This window comes from Rattus rattus, chromosome 13 (genome assembly GCF_011064425.1).
Source record: "Rattus rattus isolate New Zealand chromosome 13, Rrattus_CSIRO_v1, whole genome shotgun sequence".
Lineage (NCBI taxonomy): Eukaryota > Metazoa > Chordata > Mammalia > Rodentia > Muridae > Rattus > Rattus rattus.
In genome coordinates, this window is record NC_046166.1 from 13,104,098 (window position 1) to 13,123,805 (window position 19,708).

Genomic DNA, 19,708 nt, shown 5'->3' on the forward strand with positions numbered 1-19,708 from the left:
AGCCGACTTTATTTATTTATTGTTTACTTATCCAGTATGTGTCTTTGTGCATCTGTGCATCTGTGTCTCTGTCTGTCTCTCTCTGTGTGTCTCTCTCTCTGTGTCTCCCCCCGTGTCTCTCTCTCTCTCTCTCTCTGTCTCTCTCTCTGTCTCTCTCTCTGTCTCTCTCTCTCTCTCTCTCTCTCTCTCTCTCTCTCTCTCTCTCTCTCTCTCTCTCTCTGTGTATCCCTGAGCGGGCTGGAGGGCATCGGCCTCTGTGGCTCACTCTCAAGAGTTATACCCTGAGACAGGGTTTCTCATTAGCTTGGAGATGGCTGGCAGCCATCCAGCCCTGCCATTCTCCTGCCTCCACCCTGCACAGTGCTGAGGTTCTACACAGGCCACACCCTGCTTTCCCGTGTGCATGGAGCATGCAGATCCACACGGGTCCCCTTACTTACACAGGCGCCCTCCCACCTGACTCACCGCCCTGTCCTGTCTTTGCTTTTTTGCTGCTGTTTTTTTTTTTTTTTTCAGATAAAGTATCACTCTGTAGCCCAGGCTGCCCTCCCCCCCAACTCAGGCCTGGCAGTCATCAACCCTCCTGCCCGATACCTAGGGGTGACCAGGGCTAGGTAACTCACCCTGGGCTGTAAAGGGCTCTGGAAACCACCAACCTGAGGTCCGTGTTACTTGGTGCCTTGAAGTTGCCCTCAGACGTGGGATGGCTCTGCCCGTGGCTCTTTTCTTCTCCACACCTGTAAGGATCAGACGTGGGAACCAGATGGGACAGGGCCACAGGGTTCCTTTTCTTGTTTTGCTTTTGGTTTCTGAGACAGGGTCTTTGTGGAGCCCTGGCTGTCCCAGAACTCTCAGTATAAACTAGGCTGGCCTTGAACTCACAGAGATCCAGCCCTGGTGCCTCTGTCTTGTCTTGTGAGTGCTGGGATTAAAAGGCATGCGCCAGCAGCAGGCTGAAGGCCTATGGGTCTCAGTGTTCTTTAAGATTAGTGGCTTTGGCGACTATGGGACCCACAGCTGTGAGCCCAGCATTTGAGGTAGGAAGATCTCAAGTTTCAAAACAGCCTGGGCTTCACAGTAAGATAATGTCTTTAAAAAGCCAAAGAAACAAACAAAAAAAAAAATCAAAGAAATAAACAAAGTGTACCAGGTAGCCACAGCCATGCTTTCAGTCGGGCAGAGGAAGGCTGACCTCGGACTCAAAGCCAGCCAGGGTTGTGGAGTGAGACTTTCTCCCCAAATAGTAAAATGCTTCATTTGTCGATGAGGCGATGAGGCATTGGGACAGCAGCTTGCTCCCTAAGCTACTCAGGCGCTCTCAGAGGCTGCGCTCTCAGAGGCTGTGCCCTCCGAGGCTGCGCCCTCCTGGAGCCCAGGGCCTTGCTGCACACTGCTGTTCTACACTCCCCTTCCCTCCTGGTTCTTCCTTGCTTGCTGTTGTGAACTTAAACGTGACTTTTCTCTTTTCCCAGGACCTGGGCAACAGGGAGTGGCCACGGGTAGTGGGGTGGTGGCTCAGGAGAGCTGACAGTGGCTGGCGAGGGCAGGGGCTGCCAAGGTCAATCTGTTGGCCTCCTCCAGACACCTGCCTCCTAGGTGATCCACAGGATCTGGGGCTGGGCCCGGCCAACTGAGCTAGACCATGGCCATGAAATGAATCCTGGGGAATCCTACTTAACCTCCCCCCTAGTTCCTGGGCACCAGATTGAGGGGTTTCACACCTCAGACTCAAGGATGAAATAAAAAGCCCAGACAGGACCCCACCCAGGATTTGTTGGGTTCAAGACTGGTCTGCCCCTGCCTTGTTGGGTGACCTTGGATGAGTACTAACCCTCTCTGGACACCCCCCCCCCAAGTTACCCACTGCAGGGGGTGACCGACCAAGAGAGAACGCCAGAGAAAAAAAAACCTGAGGGTCTAGCAGATCAGCTCTGAAGCTCCTGTCTGCCACCTCTGGGGGGAATCCCCGACGAACATGAGGACCAATGCCTAAGGAAGGAGCCATGGGGTTGTGAGGACTGCTATCCTGAGTGGCAGTCCCCAGGTCCACAACCTCACCTGAAGCTGAGCCCCTTTCTCCCAGGGACTCGGGTCTCATACTGGGAATCTCTGCTTCAGATTGTCTGGGGAAAATGAAGGGACATCCCGTGATTCCCGCAGGTCTCCTAAGCATCGGTAGACTTAGTGAAGCCGGGCAAAGAGACACCCCCACCTTATCGCTCCCCGCTTTCGCCTGTTCACTCACCAGCAGTCTTCAGCCTCAGCTGCTGGAGTCCCTGCGTCCTGGTCCGAGAGCAAAACCAAGTGAACAAGCAGCCGGGCAAGGGCGTGGGAACAGAGGTGCGCGCGCCGCTGCAGCGCGGACCCCCACCCTCGCGGCCCGCTGGGGACGGTCAGGTGTCCCTTCCGCGGCGGCTCCCAGCGTGCACCCCGCCGAGGCTGACAGTGACCGAGGACACGCCAAGGGCTGGGGCGAACCTTGGTGTCCGCTGGCTTTACACACACAGTTTACAGACGGGTAAACTGAGGCTGCGACCAGGACCGGGAACCCTTGCCCTTCAACCCAGTCAGGCGCAGTAGCTGTCGCCTCCCACAGAGAACTGCACTCCAGCGAGAAGCTGAGCCTGGGGCAGGGGAGGGTCGAGAGGGAGAGACGCCGGGAGACTCGAGCAGCTGATGACGCGGCCCAGGCTGGAAGGTCCTGGTTGGGGTTGGGGGGGTGGGGTGCCTAAGTGACCAGAGCGGCAGGAAGAGAAAACTTCTCTGTCCCGGTGTCTGGTTGTAAGGTGCTGCTCACGCAGATGGGGTCCCCCCTGCGCCCCTAACGGCGAATGCCGGGGTGGCGGGACCGTGAAGGTCAAACTACCCAGCCAGAACAATGAGCCTCCTGGGGTCTGGAGAGCTCAAGGAGCCGGAAAGCAGAGTCTGGAGCCCGGAGGTGATCTTGGCTAGACCCAAGACTCAGTTCCCCCAGCCCACTCTGGGGTGGCTCTCCAAAACTGAAACGTGGGCTGCTGGTTCTGTCCTGCTTTGTCCTCTAAGTGTCGACCCCCCCAACCCCCCTAGCAGCCCTTCCCTCTTAGCCCCACCCCTGAGCACCCACCCACCTTCTGCCACGGTCTGAGACAGGGGGATTTCCTCCTGCGAGTCTGGAGGCCTTTAAGAGTCTCCATCATTTTTCGTTGTTGTTATTTTTGTTTTTGTATTTTTTCTTCCATACATTCTAAAAATAGCCGTTCCCCTCGCGCCAGTCCCCCAGCCCCGCAGCTTGTCAAGAGCTACGCCGCGCTCCCGCGGTGGCCGGGGATTCCTCGGACGGGCGGGGCTGGGATGCGCTGGCGACAGCCGCGGGCTGCGAGGGCCCCTCCCATCGCGGAGCTGCGGGCGGGGAGAGAAAGGGGGACTTCGGGGTCTGAAGAACAGAGCTCGAGGGAGGGACGTAGATGTGGGGGAAGGGACGACAAAGGACTCCCATCGCTGTGGGGAACCCTGAACCTTGTATCGCCCTGAGTAGAGTCCTCAAGCCGCGATTCTTGGTCTCCCAACAATCCCTGCCTCATGAAACACCTTGATAGCTTGGTGACAGGTCACATTCCGGTCCTGCACATCTGTCTCTCCTTGCAAGCGAGGAGACCAACCTGGCTTTTCCCAGACCCATAGTCTTTCCCAGAACCCCTAGGTGACCCCTAGCATCTGGACCCTTTGGCCAGCTCTGTCCTGTGCCAACTGCTCCCACATCTCATTCATAGCCTGAAGGTGATCGTTCCCGACCGGCGTCCTTACTGGCCATCTCGCCCCGGTTTCAGGTCCCTAATGCCCTCCTTTCCTGATACATTCATCACCCTCCTCAAGGAGAAAGAGGCACCTAAAGACACTTAGGGAGCCGGGAGGAAGCGGCAATTGGGGCGAGTCAACCTCAAATAAAGGTGCCAGAGAAGGGGGTCTGTGCACAGACAGCTGGGAAGGACCTTTGGACCCAGCACAGGCCTTCATGCCTTCTGTAGGGCGTCCCCGAAACTTCAGTAACGTAGTGGGGCTGCCCCGCCACTGGGGATCAAATAGCGTGTGTGTTCAGGGTGTCCGCTGGGACCTGACCCTCCTTGCGGCTCATTATTCCCATAGCCTGTGTGTCACACGCTCTCTCCACAAACAAAGGATGGAAGAAAGCTTTGTACTAAGGACAAAGGCGCGAGGAAGGCGTCTGCACCCTAAAGACTGGCGCTGCAGTCCGGGACAGAAGACTGTCCCTCTGGACACTGCCACGCACCTGAGTGATGCGGACTGAGAGGCACGGGCTGCGCCCCAGAGTACACCAAAGGCGCTGCCGGTGGGGCCAGTCACCCGGTTGGACCGCTCGGAGCTACGTGAGGGAGCCAGGTCTTTGTACCATACACTGGGCTGGAGTTCATGACACCGGGATGGGGAGAGGGTGGAGACCTGGGGAAGTGGAGGGGGCTAGGCTGGGGAGACGGTTGTGGATGGAGAGTCGCAGTGGGGAGGGGGAAATGAGTAGAGAGACAGGGGGAGAGGAGCCAAATTCTGGCTGCAGGCTTTGTGCCATGTGATTTTTTTCACAAGAGCTCACGGAGCCCATAATGGCCTTGAACTCCTAATTCTCATGCCTCCACTAAGTGTTGGGATAACAGGTGTGGCTAACCGTGCGAGGCCCACCCCGCTCTCCTCTCCAGCAGCGCGTGGGTCCCTTTGTCTTAGTCGTCCAGGCCCCGCAAAAGGGAAACCCCCGGCCTTGGCGGCGCATGCGCACACCTACCCGGCTTCCCTGTAGCCCTCTCTGCAGCCCCCGCACGGTTGCCATGGCGACCGCGAGGGAGGAAACCTGGGGAAGACCCCGCCGGCAGCCCTCCCCCGCCGCCCTCTCCAGGAGCTCCTCTCTGGTTCAAGCGGATTACCCCGGACCGCGTGGGCGCAGTGGCGGTGGAGGATTCCCCTAGTCCCCCGGGACTAGCAGCGGCTGGCGCATGCGCGCAGAACCCCCCCCCCCACATACACACATAGGGAAAGCCCAGGTGAGGGAAACAAAGTACTCCGCGCGTGCGCAGCGCGTGACTCTTAGGACCGCCTGGTCTCCTTGGCAACTGCGCGGAACTCCCTTCCAGCAAACCCGTACAGGAGTCAGGGATTTCCCCGCTGCTAGTGCGCAGGCGCGGGCTGCATTCCGGGAGATGGGGCTTTTCTACAGAACACAGGTTGTTTCCTCCGCTCCGGTCCGCGTCTTTTTTTTTTTTTTTTTTTTTTTTTGACACAGTGTCTCTGTATGTGGCTCAGCCTGGCACTGAACTTACAGCAATGCTCCTCCCTCAAACTCCACATTGCTGGGATGACTGGCAAGGGCCACCACATTCCTTTATGTCCTCACTCTGTAGGAAAACAGCCAGATGCATGGTTCCGCGCGTTGCTCTGCCGTGCGCTCCCAGACCCCTACTCCTCCCGTCTGGCTTCCTCCTGTCACCAGGAGAGTCCAACACAGGCCAGTGGGAGGTTCCACGGGTCGCCTTCTTTAGGGCGCTTGTACCTTTCTAGCGATGCCCTACATGGTGTGGCCAATTCTGCATCATTAGTGGTCCTGGAAGCTGGGTGTGGCGGTGCATCCTGGTACCAGCAGAAAGGAGATGGAGGGAGAATAAGTTCAACATCAACCTTGGCTATATTAGACTGTCTCTTAGCTACAGTTTTTAATTTTCAACGTTTATGTGTATAGTGTTTTATGGTTTTGGTTTTTTTGTTGTTGTTGTTTTTGGTCTGAACACACATAAGTAGATATGTGTTTGGGCCACGTGTGTATCTGGTGACCTCGGAGATCAAAGAGGTCATCGGAGGCCCTGGCATTGGAGTCACAATTATGAAGTGCTTTTACCTACTGAACCAACTCTCTAGCTCCCTCAATTGTCTTTTTGGGAGTATGGGGTTGGAAGAAGGTCTTTGTAGCCCAGGTTGGCTCCTGCTGCAGCCTCCAAGGGAAACAAGATAACTTTGCTTAAGACTTTAAAGGCCACCAAGGTGGGATGCAGTGGAAACACCTCGTTATAGGGCGCTCCCAGGACCTGTTTTCTAGTTGAGGCACCTGGAGCTGCAAGGATGGTGGATTTCTCCTCCCGTGTTCTAGCTGCTTTGTCACAGGGTACACACAGGGGTACAGGAAACGACACATTCAGGTATACTGACCCTGCACTGCTGCATGGCGCCTCCCTCAACCTCTTGCCTCACCAAGAGTCCCAGGTGATTTCCAGAGATGCCAGGCACCCCACTGCCTATTCCCAGGGCTGCCTCTTGGTGCACTGCAAGCCTGGATCAGTCTTTTCTCCCCACAAGACCTTTAGGACTATGGCGCCTACACTGGCCTCTGCAAAGGATAGCCACGAAATCCTGACTGCCTGGAGGGCTGGAAGTGGCAGGCACACCCCCCCATGGCTGGTTTAGAGCTTTTGAGTTTCCAGTTGTAGGCTGGAGCTCAAGCCCCCAAACATGCTGGCCAAGTGCAGTCACTGCTACTTATCCCACAAACCTTGCTATATTCTTACTGTTGAAGATGATTTTCCAGCCATATCCAGTATCTATGTGTCTCTCCCTCCCTTGGCATCAATAGCCTGTCTCTCTTGATTAGGTACAGAACTCTTTCACATTCTTCAAAGGCCCACTCCATGAAGCTTACATTTATATGGGACCTAGCCCTGGCCCTTGGAAGCAGGGACACCTGCATCATTCCTGGTATAAGAAGCTGGGCGGGTAAAAGGTCCTAAGTGACACAGTTGCTGTGTCTGGAAAACCCAAAACTTAGGGCTGACCAGGGCACAAGTGGCAGGTGACAACCTTGTGTATGCCAGGTGTCAGTATTGTAGGACTTTATAAATCCCACCCCAGTTCCCACCCTTGTGCCTTAATTCCCCCATGATAGGCCATCTTAATGCCTTATGACCACTGGGTCAGGGAGTAGGGCATGAGTTCAGTGCCCATGTCTGTTAGACATTAAGTTCTACATTCAGTATGTGCTGCTGGTTGTCTGACCATTGCCCCTCAAAGGTGCTTCCACCAGCCATTTTCAGATGGGGACATGGCCAGGGTGCAAGCCAGCCTTCCTCACTGGCATGATGCTGTTAGCATTGCCCACAGGCTTGTGGGTCTCTCCAGCTCCCTCTCTGCTCTTCAGGAGTAACACACCTAGAAAAAGCAGTTCTGGGGTCAAATCCTATCAGCTAGCGTCAGTCAGCCCAGCACACTTGTATCCCTGTGTGTCAGCCTGGAGAAATCTGCCTTATATCTCAGGCTCAGAGCGGGCACAGGCTGCAGCTCCCCACTGCTGTGTGACTTCAAGCCTCAGCCATTTCTCCAATCACCTTGCCCTGCTATCCAAGGAGGGTGCTACAGGTCTGGACTAGTGGCTCAGACATGGTCACCACACAGCCCTTCCCGTCACCTATGGGACTCACCACACATACAGACATGGGCTTCAGACAGCCTCGCCACAGCCTTTATTGCGCGGGCAATCCACCGGGCTCTGCAGGATGCATGAGGGCTAGGATGTCAGAGCGGGGACCCTCTGGTTTGTTGAGGGTGACCTATGGCGCAGCTGGGAGACCCCCAGACCCGGAACTCTATTAATCCCTGGTCAGGCCAGGCTGAAGAGGGATGAGCTGACTTGGACAAGCTGGATTCAGCCCGGTTCTGTCACTTGGGTGCATTGAAGGGCAGCGCACGCTGGTTCATCGGGTTGTCAGGAGAGCGCAACCACTCCTTCTTCAGCAGCTGCTTCAGCTGTGAGAGCCGCATGTTGGGGTTTTCCTGCTTCAACCGTGGCAGCTGCACCTCCTCAAATGCGGTGAAGGCCGCTCGCATACGGCGCTCAGGATGCCTGTCAGCTTCCTCAGCCACACTGCAAGCCAAAGAGTCAAGACCCATGCCTAGGACCCGCCCCCACCACGCTGTCCTCCTCAGGGCCCCGCCCACACAGCCCTACCCCGCCCACCTGAGCACTGCTATGGCGTCTTCTACTGTGCGCGCCTCCACGCTGCCCTCTTCCTGCAGGCGCCGGTTCAGGTTCTCCTCCAGTGGCAGCTCCAGGTGGCTCTTGGCCTTTTCCACTGAGGGTGACAGGGACAGAATGTGAGAACGCGGCAGTAGACGAAGTCTTCCGGGGGGGGGGCGTCTACCCCAGGCCACATGCGCACCTGGCTCTGCGCGCTGCTCTTTGCGCAGTGAGTCCTCGATCTGCGCGCGCGTGACCTTGGCGGGCGCCACGCGTGGGGCCTTGCCGCCTTTGAGTCGTGAGTCCTCCTCCTCCAGCAGGCGCTGTGTCTCCTTCTTGCGCTCCAGCTGCTCTAGGCGTCGCTTCTCCTTCTCCTCCTGCAGGGGGCAACAGGGTCAAAAAGCACTGCCTACCCCAATGCTATGCAGACAGAAGCTGCCTGGGTTCCTCCTCCCCGCTCCCCCAGAGCACCCTTGTGCAAAAGGACCTGGACAGTTAAAGTGTTTCACCGGGTCTTCCATGTGCCGTTGCCCCAAACGTGGGGAGCAATGCTTGTCTGGGGTCAAAGTCAAAGGTGTTTGAGGGCAGCTACTGGCGTCTGCCTGTTTCTCTCTAAGCCAGGGGCAGCATCTTCCTGAGGCTCCTCGCCTCAGCCCTGTCCTGCCACAGGTTTTTTGCACACCAGCCTGCCCTCTGGAATTCCTCCACTGGCTCTGAACATCCCACTCTCAGTCTTTCAGGGACAGAGGGTCTGGGTAGGAGAGCCCGTCCCCAAAAGAAGGAAGACTTTTCGGACAGTTTCAAGAGCCCAGGACCAAGTGGCCATCAGTATTGAGTGAGAAACACAAAATTCTGATCATGGTACAAATGTGGAGTATTACTGAGTTGCAGGGGAAGCTGAGGCAGGAGGAGAGGTTGAGCCCAGGTGTTCCAGGCCGGCCTGGGTCACAGAGACCCTATAGGCAAAGAAAGCTGGTACCAGGCATCTCTGCCGCTCAGCAGAGTGAGGCCTGCGAGGTGAAAGGGTCTCTGTCGCCACCTAGTGGGAAGACCCGTCAGCACCAGGCCCGAACCTGGTACCAAGTACTAAGTAGGCACCTGGGGCTGGCTCAAAGACAGGCCTCGGTCAGGACGGAATGATGACACAATTAAGGCTGGAGACAAATGCAGACCCACTTCAGCTGGCTTCTGCATATGCATCCCTCCATGAGTATCTCGAGTCATCTTTCAACACCGCAGCCCCACAGCGCCCACCTTGCGCTGCTCCTTCCGCATCACGTGTTTGTCCTCATCCTTCCAGTAAGCATCTTCCAGCTCCTTCTGTTTCTTGGCATCAGCTGCCGCCTTGGCTTCAGCCCTCCGTGCTCGGGCAGCGGCCGACTTGCTGTTCTCGCCCTGGAACTTCTTGGGCATCCCTCAGCAGGCTGCAGGAAGGACACTGTGGAGGGGCTGGACTGGGGCTAGGGCCACCCCTCTCCACGACTTTACAGACCACATGCAAAAGCGATTTTTTTAAAAGACAGGGTCTCACTAAGTACACCAGGTTGGCCTGACAACATGATCCTGTCTGACTCTTGGAAGCTATTGGGATAGCAAGGAGCAACATGTCAGCATTTCCTCTCGTTTTAGTAATATATGTAACTCTGCACCCACAAAATGTAGACAGGGACTCCATTTGGAGCTACACCCAAAGCCCTGCACTGGGGAATTCTAGACAGGGGTTCTAGCTCTGAGCTACTCTCCCAGCCCCTCCCTGGGGGATTCTAGACAGGGACTTAACTGTTGAGTCTCTTCTGAGGCTTTTGAAATAATTTTTTAAACATTTATTTATTTTATGAACGTGAGTACACTGTCGTTGTCTTCAGACACACCAGAAGAAGGCATCAGATCCCATTACAGATGGTTGTGAGCCACCACGTGGTTGCTGGGAATTGAATTCAGGACCTCTGGAAGAGCAGTCAGTACTCATAACTGCTGAGCCATCTCTCTAGCCCATTGAAATAAGTTTTTAAAACTCTAATTACAATGTTGTGCAAAGATCAGCACTGCCTACCCCAGTAGATCCCATCCCTATCAGCTGTCACTTCTGTCCCTGCTCCAGTCCCTGAGCTACTTGCCCTCTGCCTGTCCCTGGAGGTAATTTCTGCACCCAGGTATTCACCATGTGGCCTTCTGTGTTGGCCGTTGTCACTCAGCAGTGGGTTTTGTGTTGTGTCTGAGTATCCAAGGTGCCATAGTATGTATGCTGTGTGGAGCATATTCTACCATCCATCAAGGTGTAGTGGGACCCTGCAAGGTGGGCGACTCTCACTGCTGTTGGGGTACCCTATTTTAGACTGTGCAGATGAGTTCTTTCACACTGTCCCCTGGATCAGACACCGTGTAGACGGGGTGCTCTGTGGCCTGTGAGCTTCACTGGATCCCACCAGATGAAAGGAGGCATGGATCCGTGCCTGAAGGAGATACTGTATATAAACTGACTCAACTGTAAGCCCCCAGAACAACTGTGGGGTGTCAGTTATCCCCGGGGTAAGTAGACAAGCTGATGAGTCTGGACTTCAGTGACGGGGAGACTATGCTGCTGGTATTAGACACACCCCTGTTCCTATCAGGTGTGGTGGGGTGTACCTTCGATCCAAACATTTGGGAGACTGAGGCATGAGGATCACAAGTTTCAGGCCATCTTAGATACACAAAGAAATAACCATACCCAATATGCACCTGCCCACAGCCTGCAACATATTGGACCTCAGACTTGGCCACCTAGTGCCCTCATCTAGAATATTCTCTGCCTCGTCCCCATCTCCAGCTCAGCGCCTCAGAATGAGGGAGACAGTCCCTAGTGGCCCAGGACCACCAGGATATCACATCCCTCAAGCCCTCTCTGTATAAAATCCACTCGCCCCCTACTGAAAACCCCGTGCATACACAGCCATGTATCCTTTTTTTTTTTCTTCGGAGCTGGGGACCGAACCCAGGGCCTTGCGCTTCCTAGGTAAGCGCTCTACCACTGAGCTAAATCCCCAGCCCCCACAGCCATGTATCCTATCAGGAGAGGAGTCCCTGCAGACAGCTTGGAGCATGCAAAGGTCCTGCAGCAGGAATGAGGTTGTATGTTTATAGGGGTCCAAGGAGGCTCTGGTAGGTGAGTGAAGGGTAGGAAAGAGGAGGGAGGCAGGACTGGGGACACACTCCTATCTGGCTTACAAAGCCCCATTCAGCTCCTGTGGGCACAGTTGGGTATGAATGCCATGTGGGCATGGGGTCCTGGGAGCTGGCTGTGAGGCCAGTTCATGAATGGTGGAGAGCCCTGACCTGGCTCCTAAGCACTATTTGGCCTCAAAAGGGCCATCAGACAGACAAAGCGCAAGGTAGGCCACGGCAACTTGGGTCCCCTGTGGCCAAGGCACGCCTGTGTGTCTCAGTTTTCACATAGGAACGCTGTGAATTCTGACCCAGCATCATGGGGTAGGTACCAGAACCCTGCACAAGACAGTGCGTCTGGACCACAAACATTCCCTGACTCCTCCCAAGCTTCTCACTGCACTGGGCCGGCAGCAAAGCTCTCCAGGGCTCCCAGGAGCACGTGCAGAAGCGAAGCCACCCTCCTGGACACCCAGGGAAACTGAGGTGCGCGACTCCACTCCGCGCTGCCAAGGCACAAGTCTCGGAATCTCTTTCCTATAACAGTCACATCTGCCTCCGTTTGAGCCTTCGAGCACACAAATCACCCCTGTCCTCAGTACTTGCACACCTGGCCTGGAACTTTCCATCTCCTGCCTCAGCAGGATGACAGGTGTGCTACTTTTTTAATCCAGTAAACTGCTGAAACTTCAGGGCCACGCATGGCGTGGTGGCAATGCCTCTAGTCCCAGCAGAGGCAAACCAGTTCAGGTGTGGCCCCAGTGAGAAAGCAAACCGAGAACTCTTGACTTTTTCAGACCGGAAAGTTCTCTTTAAGGCATTTGGTGGTGGCGGGGTGGCGGTGGTTTTTTTTTTTTGGGGGGGGGGGAGAAGGGGGGTAGGTGGAGGTATCTGGGGTCATTTTCATCCAGACATTTTTATCCCGGTATCTTGCCCCGGCTGCCCTGGAACTCACAATCCTCCTGCCTGAATGTCTAATTTGTCATTTAATAAATCAGCAGGTTGGGGGCATTAAGGAGTCCGCGAGCACAGACTACAAGGACCCTCCTCGCCAGGGACCTGTACCTAATTAAATCCGCAAAAGACAGTCCTAGTCCGGGCATCGTGAGCCCACGCCTGTGATCCCAGCACTTGGCAATGCTGAGGTAGGAGGATTACACCGAGTTCGAGGCAGCCTAGGCTACAAAATGAGACCAGAAGTCTAAATAATCCCCTTCGAAAAGTGCCTCAGTGGTTCCCCATGACTGCCAGGCCGCACGGCAGGAGGAAAGTGGCGGAAAACGCCTCCTCCTCCTTCAGGAAGCCCTCCCGGCTGGACCTGGGCCGGAAACTGGCTGAACTCCCCGCGAGCTTCTGCGCCTGCGCGCTGGGAGCACCCACCACCGGGCACCCCATCTCCGGTTCCGCCTTCCCGCCGGCAGGACCCCCAGGCCGAGCCGCGCCCGCCCAGCGTGCCCCGCAACCCGGCTCCGCCCGCGCCACAGCCGTTCCTACCTCTTCCCCCGGCACCGGCTTGGTCGCGTGTCGGTGACGTCACCGCATCTGCGCACTTATCTATTGGTGGCGCTCCGCTCATGACGTTATCGAGTGCCGCCATCTTGGTAGAGTCTGTATCAGTTTTTCTCTTAGCCAAAATACTAAACCAGTGTTGCCAGTTCTTCTTTCTAAGCAGAATGTTTCTTAGAATATCATGTTATTGGCTCATTTCAGATATTTATGAACAAAAGACGAAGATAAAAGCTACACTCTAAAACAATGACCTCACCAAGATGGCCGCTGCCCGGAGAAAAGATGGCAAGGCCGGCCCTAGCCCTAAGCGCGACGGCCCGGACATGGTTGCAGTGCCGCCAGGGGGCGTCCGTGCCCCACGCGGGGTGTGGGCCTGGCTGCTCCCGGCTCTTTGTCAGGCCAATGGTTCCCCCAGCTCAAAAAAAGTCCGAAGACATTCTTTGCCCTGTTCGAGTCGGGAAACTGAGGATCACAGGGAGTAGAAATCGGATTAGACTAAACGCAACTGACGTAGCGGTATTTTCCTCACAGGACGATGGGGCTCGAAGGAGAAGGACTGACTAAAAGTGGCCTGAGCTAAAAGTGACACTGTCTCAAAATTAATTGAATATAGCCGAATCACTAAATAAATCACAGCTACTCGGTGTCCTCTGCTGCCCGCGTCAGCCCCTGCCTTGTTGTTGAAGCAGATTCTCACCGTGTAACCCTTTTGCTTTTCTTTTACTCACCCCTCCTAGTTTTGTTTTTTTTTTTTTTTTTTTTTTTGATGCTTCTGTTGCTTCATTGGCGATTAAATTCATCTTAGTCTGTAATATTTCAGATGTTGTGTATATCTGTCACAGTTACCGCCACTTCGGGTCATCCTTGGAGTTTCTGGGTGTCAGACCCCTGAGGAGGGACAAGTTGAGTCATTCCTCCCAATGGCGCCTCTGCTGGGACATGAGCCACCCCGGGATCTCCCCGCTTTAACATCTGCCCTGGCTCCCCATTCATTGCCTGCAGGTCTTCCTCCACCGCCCTAGCACCAGCCTTCCTGTTTCCTGTCAGCCCCAGCCCCTGCAGCCTCCTTCCCAAAATTGCCAGGCCTGGTCCTGCCTGATGCTGCTTTCCCTATTTTGTGATGTTAGGAACAGGGAACCTGCGGGCATTGGGGTGTTGTTTGGCATCCAGAAAGGCGGGTTGGCACAAGGAGAGGGAGGGGCTGAGCCCATCCTCCTCTCACCATAAGGCAGGATCCTCTCTTTACTCACTGTGAGGCTGGTGACTGGAGCACAGCTCCCCGCTGTCCCCCAGAGCCCGAGGAGCTACCAGCTACCAACTCTTCCAGGGAAATTGACTCAGGTAAAAACCAGATGCTCAGTGACTAAGCATGTGACTAAGCATGAAGGTTTGATAACACGAGTGGGAGGCCCACCTGAGGCACAGGCGAGGATTTTCAGGGAAAAGCCTTGCTTTGATAAAAGACATTTACATTTTCAAAGTTACATTTTCCTTAAGGTGTGCGCGTGTTTGAGTGTGTTTGTGCGTGCATGTTCCCGTGTGCATGTGTGGGGGTGTATGTGCACGTGTGTGCCGCTGTGTGTCTGCGCATGTTGTGTGCATGTTGTATGTGTGAGTGCCTGTGTATGTGTGCATGTGAATGTGTGTGTGTGTGTATGTGTGAATGCAAGTGTTGAGGTTCGAGGTTGTCTCCATCACCTCTAGCTGCAGATAGGGATGTGGCAAGCCAGAGGCATGAGCTGCTAAGGTGCACGAATGGACCTGCCCACCCTAGAAATGGGGTCCTTGGAGATGCCCAGGAAATTGCAGGTTTCCAGCCAGGGAGGGAGGGGCTTGAGCACTGGAAACTGTCAGACTGGATCCTTGCTTTAGTCAGGGCTCTGGGTGAAGGGCTACTCTCCTATCTCAGGTTCCAACCATTCCTACCCCAGCCTAACTCAGGTATGGGGTACACAGATCAGGACTGAACCATGACTCCGGCCTCAGGTTTCTATTTCTTATTTTATTTTGAGAGACTCTAAATGTCTAGCCTTGGCTAGCCTTGGGACTCACAGAGATCCACCTGCCTCTGCCGGGACAGGCAGGTGTGTGCCACCACACCTGGCTTTGTTTGCTGGTTTATTGAGAGTGAATGAGTGTAGCCATAGGTGACCCTGAACTGATGCCCCTGCCTCAGTGTCTTAGGAGCTGTGGTGGCAGGCATGCCCCTGTTGGTAAGAAAGCAGAAGGTGCAGATCGAGGCGTCCGTTGCTGTGAGAGGGAACACAGGGCAGGAAAGAAGGCTCAGTGGGAAGAGGTGCTGTCCCACTCCCACCCCAACCACAGCCTACACTGGCTCCTTACCCATGTGGTAGACGTTGAGAAGGGCAGAAGGAGAGACATACAACTGTCAACATGGTATTTCAGTTTGTGGACTGTTAATGTTGGCTTTCTCAAGCCTTTTGGAGGCAATCAGCCTCTGCAGTGATGGCATAACCCCAGGGGAGATGGCTCTCCTGCTGGGTCCAGCACACAGCACTTCTGCTGCCATGAATACGTTCCAATTGTATGAGATTCACAGAAAAAAAAAAAAAAAAGAGCTGAACAGTACCTGGTGTGGTAGCACTCGGGAGGCTGAGGCAGGAGAATATCATGAGTCTGAGACCAGCCTGTGCTACAAAGTAGGATGTAATTTTAAAAAGTGGGTACTGAGACTAAGTTACTAGAGTGCTTGTGGCTCAGTGGGTAGAGCCCTTGTGTGGACAAAGCCCCAAAGGTGAACATGGTGCATCTACCTGTCACCCGGGACACAGGAGTCTGACGATGGGAGGAGTTCAAAAGCTAGCCTTGAATTCGAGGCCAGCCTGGGCTACAGGAGACCCTGAATCAAAAACAAAACAAGCAAACAAAACCCAGAAAGCTGGGCACATGGTGGCGCACACCTTTGATTCCAGCACTTGGGAGGCAGAGACAGGAGGATCTCTGTGAGTTCCAGGCTAGTCAGGGCTATATAGAGAGACCTTGGTTAAACAAACAAAAAACAAATAAACAGAAAACCAAAAGAGAAGGGGGAAGGAAAGAACTATGAGAAATGCTCCGGGGGGCTGGAGAGATGGCTCAGCGGGTAAGAGCACTGACTGCTCTTCCAGAGGTCCTGAGTTCAATTCCCAGCAACCACATGGTGGCTCACAGCCATCTGAAATGGCATCTGGTGCCCTCTTCTGGAGTGTCTGAAGACAGTAACAGTGTGCTCATATACATTAAATAAATAAATCTTTAAAAAAAAAAAAAAAAAAAAGAGAGAAATGCTCCGTCTGCTTCCCTGAGTGACAGGAGGAAGACTTGTCTCTGTGAGAGGCGACAGCCGGCCCGTAGGTACCTTTAGAGAAATGCAAACATTTGTTCCTGATAATCCATCCCCTAGTGTTTGTTATTAAGCTTATTAATTTATCTGAATGGCAAAGTTCACAGATGACATTGGTAGGCATGATACATTTGCAGGTTATTTGGAGACAGAAATTCTTGGAGCAGCCAGGTGGACCTCTTTTCATTGTTGATGCTGAGACAGGAGCTCTCTGTGTCCGACAGGTGTGGGTACCATACCCTGGTATGCTGGGGTTGGAACACAGGGCTTCATGCACACTAGGCAAATTCTATATCACTGAGCCACAAGTACTCTTTTTTTTTATTTTTATTTATTTATTTATTTATTTATTTATTTATTTTTTATCGTGTCAAGCCAGGAGAGGAAGAGAGGAAGGGTTTTTTTTTTTTTTTTTAAAGAATTATTAGGGGCTGGGGATTTAGCTCAGTGGTAGAGCGCTTGCCTAGGAAGCACAAGGCCCTGGGTTCGGGTCCCCAGCTCCGGAAAAAAAAGAACCAAAAAAAAAAAAAAAAAAGTGAAGAATTATTTATTTTATGTAGATGAGTACAGTGTATCTGTCTTCAGACACATCACAAGAGTGCATCACATCTCATTACAGTTGGTTGCAAGTCACCATGTGTTGCTGGGAATTGAACTCAGGACCTCTGGAAGAGCAGCCAGTGCTCTTAATCACTGAGCCATCTCTCCAGCCCGAGCCACAACTAAGAGCTGAGTGACAAGTACTCTATCAACTGAGCAACAGGGGCTCTCACAACTGAGCTATAAGCACTCTACCAGCTGAGCCTGCCACTATGACTTTCTATGAGGTAGGTTTCCCTGTAAAGGTTAGGCTGTCCTCAAACCCCGATGTTTCAACCACTCATAGAGGGTGACAGAAATAGGGTTATACTCAGCTCAGAATCAGTGAGTGACACAACACCTCAAAAAACTAGGGGTTGGGGGCTGGGGATTTAGCTCAGTGGTAGAGCGCTTACCTAGGAAGCGCAAGGCCCTGGGTTCGGTCCCCAGCTCCGAAAAAAAGAATCAAAAAAAAAAAAAAAAAAACTAGGGGTTGAAAGAGGAGACCAGGACACCTAATTCTGGGACCGAATAACCCAGTTTTAAGCTACTTTCTCTGATATAGCACCTTGGAAAACACCTTGAAGAACTTTCTATATGCTCCTCCCAAAAGGTACATTTTTCACACACTTGCTTGCGAAATCCATCTACTCAGAATCAAGCCTTAATCTTCTGCACATGATATACTTATGAGGTCACGCACCTCAGTCAGCAAACCCAGCCATCCACAGCCAGAGCAAACTGCTTTATCTTCACACATACAGTGGGGCCCCAGAGGTACCCAGGGCTACAATAAAGAGGGGTGGGGACACTGCCCAAGGGTAGAGCCTCTGCCCAGAATACCCAGGGAGGTGCAGGGGTGTGGCTCAGGGGTGGAGCCCCTGCTGGAATACCCCAGTGAGGGGCAGGGGGAGTAGCTCAGGAGTGGGGCCCCAGGCTAGAATCCCCCAGGAAGGAGCTAGAGGCATGATTCAGGGGTAAAGCCTCTACCTAGGATCCCCAGTGAGAGGTTGTGGATATGGCTCAGGAATGGAGCTCCTGCCCAGAATTCCCCAGTGAGGGGCTCGGGGCGTGGCTCGGAGTGGAGCCCCTGGCTAGAATCTCCAGTGAGGGGCTGGAGCCTGTTCTTAGTTCTGTCCTAAGTAGTGGGTATAGAAAAACAATGCTAGTATGTGAGAAGAGAATGGTATCAGTTTAGTTAAAAGTAATCTAAATATCTAAACAAGTCTCTGTTCACTCAGTTAAGGGCAGGAGACCCCATGTCTCTTTGTGACCAAGCCAACACCACTACACCAGAGGAATTTCCCAGGAGCAGACTTGACCTTCTAGGGCTTCTTGCTGCTGTGAGACCCAGGGCAAACTCACAGGGGCCGTGGGTGGGTTCGGATCCCATTGCACCCAGGGTGCAGAAGAAGCTGCTTCCGGTTTCTTCCTTTGACCTGCAACCCAGGCTGGCCTGGAACTTGTGGTCTTCACTTGTGCATCGTGATTGGCTGCACGAAGCCTGGCCTCGGTTTTATTTTTGTTGTTTTCTATTATGTCTAAGTTAATTGTTTCTTCATTCTGTGTTCGTGTGTATGTGTGCGCGGGCAAAGCCTCTAGGATGGCTTTGAGTGTCTTCCTTGCTTCTCTTTGTCTTCTTTTTCTGAGACACCTGGAGGTCACCCATGTGGCCAGCCAGTGAGCCCCAGGCGGCCTCTTGTCACTGCATCCCCAGTGCTGGAATGACAGCAGCTTGCCTGGTGTGTTTTGCCTTTTAACTTTTCATGTGTATTACTGTGTCGCCCACTTGTCTGTCTGCACCATATGCATTCAGTGCTCACAGAGGTCCTCTGCAAGGGTAGCCGGTGCTGAGCCATCTCAACAGCTCGTGTGTCTGGTTTATTTGACCAAAGTCGTGTAAATGAGACTCCAGGGAGCTGGAGAGATGGCTCAGTGGTTAAGAGCACTGACTGCTCTTCCAGAGGTCCTGTGTTCAATTCCCAGCAACCACATGGTGACTCGCAACCATCTGTAATGGGACCCGATGCCCTCTTCTTGTGTACAGTGTACCACTCATATACATAAAATATATAATTCTAATAAAAAGAAAAAAGAAAAAGAAGAAGAAAGAGACTGGGTGGCACCTGTGACCTGGGAGGACTTGGTACCCGGGTGTTTTGTTTTTTTTAAAGAGAGAAACTCCAGTCTACAGGCCCTTGGTCCCTTTTCCTCTAAGGGACCCCCACCTCTGTCAAGTCACAGAATATTTCAACACCAAACTGTTGGCAGTCACTTGGGCTCCCCTTCAAGCCCTCACTGCTACCCCCAGCCCTGGCCTGTTCTCGACCTTTCAATCAATGAAATCACTCACTCTAGGAACTTCTGTTCCTTCACTGTCACAGAGGGGCTTGTATGTCAGTTTCCTCCCTGCAGATTCCTGGCCTCTGTCCTAACGCTGTGCCTCGTGCTGGTCCCCCCTCAGGGCTCCAGGCTGCAGTGGCCCCAGATTCTCATCTGCCTCTAGGGCCAGTGCAGCTGTAGAGCTCCAGCGTCTCTCCCTTCAGCTGCCCCAGCCATGACTCACCTGCAGGCATCTTGTCTCAAAACAAATGTTTGAGAAAGGACCAAATCCAGCAACCGCAGGAGCCCTATTCTATTCGGAGGTGGGCTGGGCGGGCATGAAGCCCAGCGTGACAAGGCCCCTGGGGACACAAAGCAGAGGCCAAGGGCCTGTTTGCTTTCTGGGGTTGACCCCTCTCCTCCTCTCCTGCGGGCAATCTGTTGCACAGTAGAATGTGGGCTGTGCTGATATGTGGACAAGCTGTCGCCATCAAACAGCCGCCCTGTGGGGTCTGCTCTTGTGACAGGCAGAGCTCCAGGAGATCAAAAACCAGCCCCACATTCTCCCCCCTCCCCCACCGTGGTGTATGTGTGTGTGTGTGTGTGTGTGTGTGTGTGTGTGTGTTCAAGACAGCATCTCACTATGTAACTTTGATTATCTTAGAACTTGCTCTGTAGACCAGGTTGGCCTCGAGCTCATAGAAATCCTCCTGCCTATGCCTCCTGAATGCTGGGATTAAAAGTGTGCACCACCTTGTCCAGCTGAATAAACCTTCATCTTCGATTCTTCCTTTTTAGAGATATTAATTTCATTATTTTTTTATTTTTAA

The 19,708-nt window shown here is 53.6% G+C and overlaps 1 protein-coding gene across 2 annotated transcripts; it reads right to left on the reverse strand.

The window, feature by feature from the left end:
• Positions 1-7,464: 7,464 nt before the first annotated feature.
• Ccdc124 (coiled-coil domain containing 124) lies at positions 7,465-13,092 on the reverse strand. 2 transcript variants are annotated; one of them, XM_032919129.1, is made up of 5 exons: positions 12,620-13,092; positions 9,236-9,405; positions 8,184-8,358; positions 7,982-8,096; positions 7,465-7,888 (listed from the first exon to the last, which is right to left on the reverse strand). In XM_032919129.1, the coding sequence occupies exons 2-5, from the start codon at positions 9,392-9,394 to the stop codon at positions 7,684-7,686; spliced, it is 654 nt and encodes a 217-aa protein (XP_032775020.1). In that variant the 5' UTR covers positions 9,395-9,405; positions 12,620-13,092; the 3' UTR covers positions 7,465-7,683. The 2 variants fall into 2 exon arrangements, with proteins under 2 accessions (XP_032775020.1, XP_032775019.1); XM_032919128.1 differs by having other exon boundaries at positions 9,236-9,464; positions 12,620-12,672.
• Between the last annotated feature and the right edge of the window lie 6,616 nt (positions 13,093-19,708).